General features: G+C 40.1%; 2 protein-coding genes across 4 annotated transcripts in view; one reads left to right on the top strand and one right to left on the bottom strand.

The window, feature by feature from the left end:
• Positions 1–751, bottom strand: part of LOC106953590 (elongation of very long chain fatty acids protein 4-like) — a 9,756-nt gene extending 9,005 nt beyond the window's left edge. Inside the window, exon 1 of one of the 2 annotated variants that reach the window (XM_015042471.1) lies at positions 515–751. The gene's annotated coding sequence lies outside the window, so the exon portion shown is untranslated. Of the gene's footprint in view, positions 1–509 lie in introns of both variants that reach the window. The other variant, XM_015042469.1, reaches the window with a different exon arrangement.
• Positions 67–7,485, top strand: prelid3a (PRELI domain containing 3A). 2 transcript variants are annotated; one of them, XM_015042473.1, is made up of 8 exons: positions 67–189; positions 2,676–2,732; positions 4,037–4,205; positions 4,332–4,421; positions 4,602–4,672; positions 4,833–4,935; positions 5,555–5,631; positions 5,712–7,485. In XM_015042473.1, exons 2-7 carry the CDS (start codon positions 2,698–2,700, stop codon positions 5,624–5,626), a joined length of 540 nt encoding a protein of 179 aa, XP_014897959.1. In that variant the 5' UTR covers positions 67–189; positions 2,676–2,697; the 3' UTR covers positions 5,627–5,631; positions 5,712–7,485. The 2 variants fall into 2 exon arrangements, with proteins under 2 accessions (XP_014897959.1, XP_014897958.1); XM_015042472.1 differs by lacking the exon at positions 67–189 and having other exon boundaries at positions 2,252–2,732.
• Positions 7,486–9,371: the final 1,886 nt, after the last annotated feature.

The following is a 9,371-nucleotide window of genomic DNA, read 5'->3' as shown; positions in this document are numbered from 1 at the left end:
TTTTTTTTTTTTTTTTTGGTTAACAAAAAAAAAAAAAAAAAAGAATAAAAATCAGCCCCCTGCCTCCTCCTCCTCCTCCTCTTCTTCGGAGCGGATCAAGCGCTACTGCAGCATCTGCCATCCACCATGCGCTCCACCGACGAACTAAGCACAGGATCCACATCACCATCTGAATAAACGGCTGGCAATGTAATATTATATTTTTGGTTCAAATATATATTGAAGGAGCTTTATTGTATGTCTTAGAATTTACATTCAGCGGGAAGCAGCGCGGCCTTAAAACTGCAATGCAAGGCTTACCCAGGCCTGCTTCCAATCCGATTCCTTTACATTTCGTCCCAGAGTGACCAAAAGCTTAAACTTTCGAATCAAAACAAATGATCTATATGTTGTTGTTGTTGTTTTTTTTTAACTAATTACTTATGTGTGTGAAGCACGCATTAAAACACAATAACAATCGGCACCGATGTCGCCTTCTGCTGCCCTGCGCCTGTAGGGATGCTCTTTACCTTACCGCGCAGCTGCTTTCTGAAATCCCTCTGATATTACAGTCAGCGCAAGGTCACGCAGATGCAGCTGATACCGCTACTGTTTGCCGATCCCGCTCAGTGCAAACTAATGAATCTGCATCCAGAGTGAAATGGACGGGGGCCGCTGGTCCAACAGCAAATTTCTCCTCAAGGTACCATCCTATCCTCCAATGCGAGGCTGCTTCTACGAATTGCACCCCAGACCCGTGAAAGGGGAGGGGAAAGTCACACACCATCCTATCTTACACTTCCGGTTTATCTTTCAAAAGAATGCACAGGTGTTTGTTGGAAATAAAAATAAAGAGGCACCTAAAGCCGCTTGTTAAGATACAGATGCTTTTTATGATGAAATCTGAAAGTCTTTGAATCCGTTTTAGTGTGTCTAACTCTGGGTTGGTTCTTGTGTTACGGTTTCTAGGCGACTTGTTGGTATTTGAAGGACTTAGAGAAAGATCCTTGAGAAGCGTCATCAAGGAAGATGAAGTGTGAAGTACCTTAGGGTTGTGCACTTGGATCCTTTTCAGTTTTATTGCACATTTTGAGTCTGAAGCGTGCCATCTGCACTCATACTGTGACGTTAATGCCCATGCCATGTTGATATTCAGTTTCATATTAACGCAATGTGGTTTAAAGTGTTTTATGGGGAGAACAAGGGAACAGAGATGAATGACCAAACTAGGCATCAAAAGAGAGCACATTATTCACGTTTTAGCATCTCTTCATTAGCTAGCGGTAATTTTTTACTTGATTGTAAGATCTTGTTGATGTCCAACAGTTTACACCATTGTACACCTCTCTGATGTCCTAACACCGTAAGTCCCTGGCCAAATAAATTCCTCATCCAAAGCCATATTGGTTGTGCTACAGTCTCATCTGAGAACCAATGAGGTTAGATTTTTAGTTTTCTTGCAGAATTTATTTGCAGCAATCTCCCAAGGGAGATAGACTTGTTAAATATTTTTTTTTCCGTTTAAATGACTTTGAAATACATATTGTTTATCATTATATTTTTCTTTCTGCACTATCAAACAGTTTTTTTTTGGGGGGAAGGGGGTATTTCTTTTGTTTACTTTAATCTTTTAAGTCAACAGTTTGTAGGCATGTGTTAATCTGTGTTTCGTTACTTGATTTAATTTCCTTCCACTTGATAAAAAAGATAATTTTTACAACTGTAAGTTAAAAACATTGTAAATCCAACTCTTTTTCTTAAGTAGAAAGAATTTGTATTCAATTTATTTTGATGTGCCTGTATCTTATATTATATAATAATAATTGTGATATTTAGTTCAGGGTTTTATCACTCATGACAATGCTTTTGTCAATTTACGGTCCAGATTTTAGTATTAAAAAGGTTTTATTGTGTGTGTGTGTCACTAGTGACCTTTTATCTTTTCTTTATTATTATTTGAAGGTCGTTAAATGAATTTCCGGTGCGGTTCGCGTTGTCCTTGGGTGACTTGACACAGCGCGCCTCTTTTCTTCCACTTGTGCGGGGCTGAGTGAGGGAGAAGGGTGGAGGGAGCGAAGATGCTATGCGCATGCGCACAAAGGGAGGCGGATGCAGCAGCAAAGCATCAGCTGCATCACGTCAGCCGGACGGAGCAGACAGGAAGGAGCAGAGCCCCGTGGGCAGTTGTCCGTGGGTTCACCACAGTAAAAGTATCGCCAAATCATTTTGCTGGGATGAATATCATTCAGAGCTGCAGCCGCATTGTGCGTGGTTGATATTCGTCTTTATATGAATTCAAATGATATTTCTGGGCTTCACATTTCAATAAAACGTTGATTAAAGAGGTCAGCGACGTTTTATTTTGGCACCATAGAGCAGAATGCCGCATGCTACTCGGTGACTCTTGACACTTTGTTAATCGGCTGCTGCACCGGCTCTTGTCCCAGCCATTCTTTATCCCTTTATCTGTTTTCTGGCTGGGAATCAGCAGAGGATTTTTTGCGCAGTTTTTGCACGGCCCAGACATGACAGGAACCACGGTGATGGGTCCTCTGGGCTCGTCTCATTGACTGTCGTGAGCTCATCCACAGCTTTCAGGCCCGGTTCCAACATCTCGGATCTATTTCCTTATATGATGATAATGATGGTCCGATAAGGTGTAGTTTTGGATTTTCTTCTCTTTTTTTTTCTAACAGTGAGGAGAACACGTTCACTGGTATGATGAAGATTTGGAGCACCGAGCATATTTTCAGGTTGGTACCGCTGAGATTTGTTGTTTTGAGCTTTATTAAAGCTTCAAACAATCTGTATGTTATTGTAGTTCTGCGATGGTGAAATATGTAGCTTCATAATGATTGTTTTTCAGTCAGTAAATCCTGTTTGACCAATGGGCAGTGGCGGTTTTTGCATTAATGATGCCCTGGGCAAGCCCCTCCTTCTGAACCAAAAAAAGGGAATCCATATTGGCAACAAAACAAAGAAGCAACAACAAAATAAACCTACTTTGATAAATACATTGCGGACCAGGAAAACCCTAGCAGAGCTTGAGTTTTCTAGATGAGGTGACCCAGTCATCCAGTTGTTACAATTCGACTCTGCATGGGCTGAAGTGTAACAAGCAATTTGTCAAACTTGCTTAAATCACTCCACTCACCTAAATTGTTCCTGATTTTAACACAACAGCCTTTAGGACACAATGTTCACTTGCTGACTAATGGGATAGACACGGGAGGTGATGTGTCGCTACTTCTCCATTCATTTCCTGTGGAACATGTGCAATGAGGTGGCAACTTGCCCTCCTCCTCCAAGTGGTGGACAAAATTTGTGCGTGTAAAATTTAAAGCTCGTGCACATGTGGGTAACCGATGCAATACAAGAAAGTTGAAAAATGTTCAACTTTTGACGGTGCCATCACTATCGCGTCTCATGTGTTGGGATCACCCCAAATGGCAGAAAACTGTAACTTTTCACTGTCATTTGTCACTCTGAGGCTGTAAAAGAGCCCGTCCACTAATATGTGTGATGAACAATCATTTTTGTTAACGTCACCTCTCAATGGATATAATGTTATCCCTGATCCCTTTTGGAAGAAAAAAACAAAACAAAACATAGCAAAGCTGCTGTAAATAACATGATCTGAATTTGAAGCATGTTGCACAAATTATGCAAGCTCTTCCTTAGCATCCTGATTTGTTGTTGTGCATCCCAGACGAGCCCCCAAAGGTGTTATAGCAGCGACTCCCTAATTTGAAAGAAAAACTTTGTTTGGTTTATTTTGTATATTTGATATTATAAAAAAGAAGGAGAACAAGAGTATATATATAAATAGGGCAAGGCTGCCATAATGGTAACATGAACATTAGCTGAAGATGGAAAAGAGCACCAGAGAATTTTGGATGTTATAGATGTGTTTACATCATTTTATGTAACCCAGGTAGATTGAATTCTTTTTTTTCTTTTACAACACAGAGCAAGCCCTATTTTGTCCGACAACAGCAAATATTTGATGTTTTCCATCTTCTTGCTTCTGACTAATTATGCTCCGATTTGTGTGCAGTTACCCGTGGGAGACTGTGATCAAGGCTGCCATGAGGAAGTACCCCAACCCCATGAACCCCAATGTGGTTGGCGTGGATGTGCTGGATCGCAGTCTGGACTCAGAGGGACGCCTTCACAGCCACAGACTCCTCAGCACAGAGTGGGGACTACCGTCTATTGTACGAGCGGTCAGTCAAAACCACTGAGATGTTCAGAAACATTTCTACATTTAGGTCATAAACAGGGAGTTTATTCCTGTCACTGTTCTTGAAGCATCTTCCTTCAGACTGGCTTGAGTATTTATGTGTGTGTAGATACTGGGGACCAACCACACACAGACATATGTGAAGGAACATTCTATAGTTGACCCAGAGGTGAAAAAGATGGAGTTGTGCTCAACAAATGTGAGTCAGTCCCAACATTTTATTCAGAAATGTGCTGCCTTTGAACCTGAAAATCTGCCAATGTGAGTGGGTGAACTGTGGCACAGTTTACACCTATCTGTAATCATTATTTCTCCAGTATAAAAATGTACATATAAATGTCGTAGTCGTAACATATTTTGAATAAATTGTACCCACCAGATTACTCTCACCAACCTGATATCCGTAGATGAGAGGCTTGTTTACACACCACACCCAGAAAACCCAGAGGTGTAAGTCACCATCTCTCCATTTTTCACTTAATTTCTTGAAGATTGTTGTCAGAGAGTGCATGTTACACGAAGTTTAGGAGGACAATAAGATGCGACATCTCCCAAGATGTCACGACGGTCACTTCTTATCTTTCTGTATGTGTCCGTGTCTGCTCCTCAGTACTGTACTGACACAGGAAGCCATCATCACGGTGAAGGGAGTCAGTCTGAGCAGCTATCTGGAGGGCCTGATGGTCAGGAGCATGTCTGCCAACGCCCGGAAGGTAAGACGGAAATAAAACCTTTTTATCTATAGTTTCTCTTTGAATGAAGATCTTTAGCTAAATTCTGCCTTGCAGAAGCATTCATGCTTTGTAACGCTACAACCACAAACTTTATGTTTGTTATTGGGATTTTATGTGACAGACCAACAGAATGTATCACATATTTGTCAAATTGAAAGACACGAGTCTGAAGATACGTTTTAGAAAACTCAAAAGTCCGATGTTCATTTATTCAGGCTTAGAGGGATGTAAGATCAACATGGCTCCCAGTTTTAATATCTTTTCATCACTAGACACTCAAAGACAGTGTGTGCAGGAGAGCTAAACTGTCCTGCTGAGACGGACGTCTGTTGCTTTATGAAAATGTCCAAACGAGACCGGAAAGATTGAACTTTAAAAGTGAGAACATTTAGAAGTGGTGATACTTGTTAAACTCACTTCATTACATGAAATAATAAAGATGTGTTATCCTCATATGACCTTTGCATATAAGGTCATGTTTTGGTTACTTTGCTTTTTGTGGTAACACTTTAGCTGCCAGAGAAGTGAACATTAACATTCATAGCATTTCTTACAGTATTTTGTACGTTTGTGCTCACTGTCTTTTGTCCATCCATAGGGCTGGGACGCTATTGAGTGGGTCATCCAGAACTCTGAAGGGGACGATGTACCACTCTGTGACATTTACTAACACTGGTAGCTTTGCCTTCCTTTAGACATTTTCTACTAGATCCCCAGAAGAAACCATAGAACATGCTCTGTTATTCGTATCGTAGGACTCCAGATCCACTGACGACTGCTTTCCTCAGCCGCTCCTCGTGCCTGAAAGGGGACCGAGGGGGGAATTCTGAGCATCTTCCGGTCCTCTGCAGATGGTTCTTTCATGTGAAGAAAACTAAACCTTTGCCAAAGCAAAAACGGTTCTTGAAATTTTCTGGGACTGCGTTGCCAGGTTTGGCGGTTGTGACTCATTTCCAGCTCCTCATTTATAATCCAATAACGGTTAAACCACATGGCAACAAAACAGAGACCTGTGTCTGCTAAGCAAACCTAGCAGACTTTACAATCTTGAATGTCACTATTGTACTTATGAAGTGACACTTTGGGAAAAACACTCGATATGGAAGACGGACGCAACAAGAAGGTACACGCCAATGTTTTTTTTTTTTTTTTTTTTTTAAACAAGGTACAGCATATTGTTATTATGTAACTGTCTCAAAGGCTTTACTTGGACTAGTTTGATACCATATGAAAACTCCTACAGTGGGAAACGGGTTAAAATATGGAGATGCTACTGGTGCTTAATTTGTGTTACACTGGACAAAAAATGTTATATTACTGATTGGGCATGATTTATATTTGCCGCATTAGTTTCAGTCCTGGATCGCCAATATTTTTCATGTGTAACATCAGCTTTATCTGTGTCAGTCTTCATAGTCTTCATTTGTTTTCCATGCAAAATAAATATGATTAGATGAGACAAAGATTATGCATTCGTACCTGAAAACACTGCAAGCAGGGTGGTGATACCATCATGCTGTGGGACTGATTTGCACCCCCTCTCTCCACTGGTATTTTTGGATCTGATATCTCTGTAGACGTGATCGCTGAATTTTTCAACTGTGTCTTGACACAACAGCCAAATGTCCGAATTGGAAACCGTTGAATGTTCTGGTAAAGGTGGTTTTAAAATTGCTATAACAGTTTAGCATTAAGCCTTAACACAATTAAAAATGTATAGAATGCATTTAAGAGCTAACTCTGTCTCAGGAAATCCACCACTTTGAGAGGTCAAATATTCATCCTGGGTAATAAATTTTATGCTTATCGATCTAATCAAGTTGAAAGGCATACTATTTTAAGATCACCTTTGTGGAGTCATACCAATACAATACTTAGATTATGCAGGGGATGTGTTTAAAAAAAACACACACACAATATGCGGTCATCCAGGTCTGAAACCAACATGGAAAGTGCAAATCTTGCACAATTTTGCAAAACATGAAGGACTTTGGAGAAAAAAAAAAAAGATGAATCTGAAAGAAAAAAAAAACATGGATATGAATGAAATACCGGACTGTACCATCAAAATTCCCTTCATCTGATATTTAACATCAATGAGTGTTTTGGAAACGTACCAAGAACAGATGAAGAAGAAGACACGGTGGTGTCCAAGGTGGGCAGATGTTGGCATTTATCTGGCCTTAAAGCGACACGAGTGTTTTGCTTTCATGCCTTTGCCAGTCATACACCTCATGCTTCCAGACGACGCGCCTGTCCATAGATGCAACCTTCGCATCCTGGAGATCAGGAGCAGTACTGCATGTGCGGTGATGCAAACTGGGACTAATGTGCTAAAACATGTTTCTGGATAGCAGTAAATATAGCATATTTGTATAAATGATATTTTAAACATACATTTAGTGAATGCTACTGCTTTCATTTTGTGTTGCATAAAAAATATTTGTATACTTTTTTGTTTTGAAGCGCAACATTTGCCTGGCTGCAATGAAAGAGATGCTAAAATAATTAAAGCAGAAGTGAAAACAATGAGTGATCCAAACTGGTCTGTCGTTTCGAAAAGATAATGAGTTCAAATTGGACTGAAATATAAAACGGTTGTTCACACAGTGTCTGAACTCTGACCCAAAGCCAAACTGATGGCTATAAAATAGTGAACAAGTGTAAGCCAATGGCCCCACCAGACAGGCCAGTGAGAACATAGAGATGTTGTGAAATGAGACTGAAACTGAGCTGCTTGCTTACAAGGAAAAGTCTGCATGTGGCTGAAAACTAGCAACACACGTCACCCTAAATGCACCACCACCATCGCTGTGCTTAAGCAAACATACGGCTACAATGTAGATTAGATTAGAGTAAGTAATTCATGCAGCCGGAGGACTAACCAAATATTGTGTGCATAGGAATGAACATACCATTCAGAAGCCTGACCTTTTTTTTTTTACTTAAAGTACCTTTTGTTATTGTTCTCATGTAGTATTCAAGTTTTTTCGGGTTTCGTTGTCTGTAGTGAACTGCAGGTGTTAAAATACTCCAAAGTCCAATTGAGAATTTGCAGGAAAAGGTTGAAAACAATGTTTATCGATGCCGTCCTTCCAATCTGACTGAGATGGAGCCGTTATTCGACAGAGAAGAGGAAGTGAAATTTATGGTTCCGACATCGGGTGCGATAAGCTCAAGAGTGTCAAAAATTCAAAAACACATGTATTTGGGTGTTTGTTTTGATTAGAGAAACACGAGTCGCTGATTCCTCCCCGGACGTTATTAGATTCATCGACCCCAGTTGACACAGGGTTAAACAGTGACCAAGACTGACTGGACGTCATAGCTGCTTGAGAGATACAGGAGAGAATGTGTGTGTGTGTGTGTGTGTGTGTGTGTGTCTGTGCTCCATTCCAGAGATATCTGCTGGCTCCACAGAGAATAACACGTCTCTGCAGCATAAAAGGCTGACCCAGTCATCCCATCTTGACCCGCAGAGTGTCACAGATAAATATTTATACGCCTCCACAGGTGTATGAGCACAGTCTTCTGAATGACAGGTTTTCTACCTCAACAAGAGCAATAAAAACTTTTGCAAGCTACAAAGTTTAAAATGTTCTGTGACTGAATGAAAGAATAGTATAAAAAAAAAATCTAAAAACATAAATACAATTCTTTGTGTGTGTCAAAACTTCTGTCAAATATTTGCATCACATCAGTTTTGATAATGGCACCCATATCTCAACCCAAAACGTAGTGCTTAAAAAAATTTATATTTTTGCATTGTTTAAAAAAAAAAAAAAAATTGGACAACCACAATATGGTTACTGAACAGCAACACCCATCAATTCGGTGCTACAGTTCCCCCTTTGGCCGATAGATGGCACACTTTTGCCGTTACAAACTACTTCTAAAGCCCGTTCAACGCCAAGAGGTCCCATGTTTTCAACCACAAAATGAAGTGTTTGGCTATTAAACTGTGTATAGTACTGATGAATTCAAGTTTTTAAGTAACTTCACAGTCCTACAAAACAGGACAGACAGCACTGATCAGCTTATTTATTAAACATAAAAACAGACCGCATTGCATAGCATGTACATAGTTCCTCAAAGTCTGAGCAGTGACAAAGGCCCCTTTTACACAGAAAGTCCACTTCTTTAAACCTAAAGTGTGAAAGTTGAACCAGTCGCCAAAAGTCTCAAGAAATAAATATGTAAACAACACAATCAGCTGGGTGTTTGAAAACATGCAGGAGTCTTCACAAAAAAAAAACAAAACAAAAAACCAACTTTGGTTTCAGAGCGTTGCACCTTAATTAACTCCTCCGTAAAATTAAACGCAGAAAAAAACCCCAATAATAGTCAGAGTTTAGAAAAGGTGCAACCAAGACGGAGATTTTGCCGGTGTTGCTTCAAGTTTTGTAAAGGCACAC

This window comes from Poecilia latipinna, unplaced genomic scaffold (assembly GCF_001443285.1).
Source record: "Poecilia latipinna isolate Pla-1442-1.1 unplaced genomic scaffold, P_latipinna-1.0 Scaffold590, whole genome shotgun sequence".
NCBI lineage: Eukaryota > Metazoa > Chordata > Actinopteri > Cyprinodontiformes > Poeciliidae > Poecilia > Poecilia latipinna.
This window is presented reverse-complemented; position numbering and strand designations above follow the sequence as displayed.

What these genes read in the sequence shown, in the direction of transcription:
- prelid3a (XM_015042473.1), top strand. Translation starts at nt 2,698, where the DNA reads ATGATGAAGATTTGGAGCACCGAGCATATTTTCAG. An exon ending in AGCACCGAGCATATTTTCAG is followed by an intron (nt 2,733 to 4,036) that starts GTTGGTACCGCT and finishes ATTTGTGTGCAG; the next exon opens with TTACCCGTGGGAGACTGTGA. An exon ending in TGTCTGCCAACGCCCGGAAG is followed by an intron (nt 4,936 to 5,554) that starts GTAAGACGGAAA and finishes GTCCATCCATAG; the next exon opens with GGCTGGGACGCTATTGAGTG.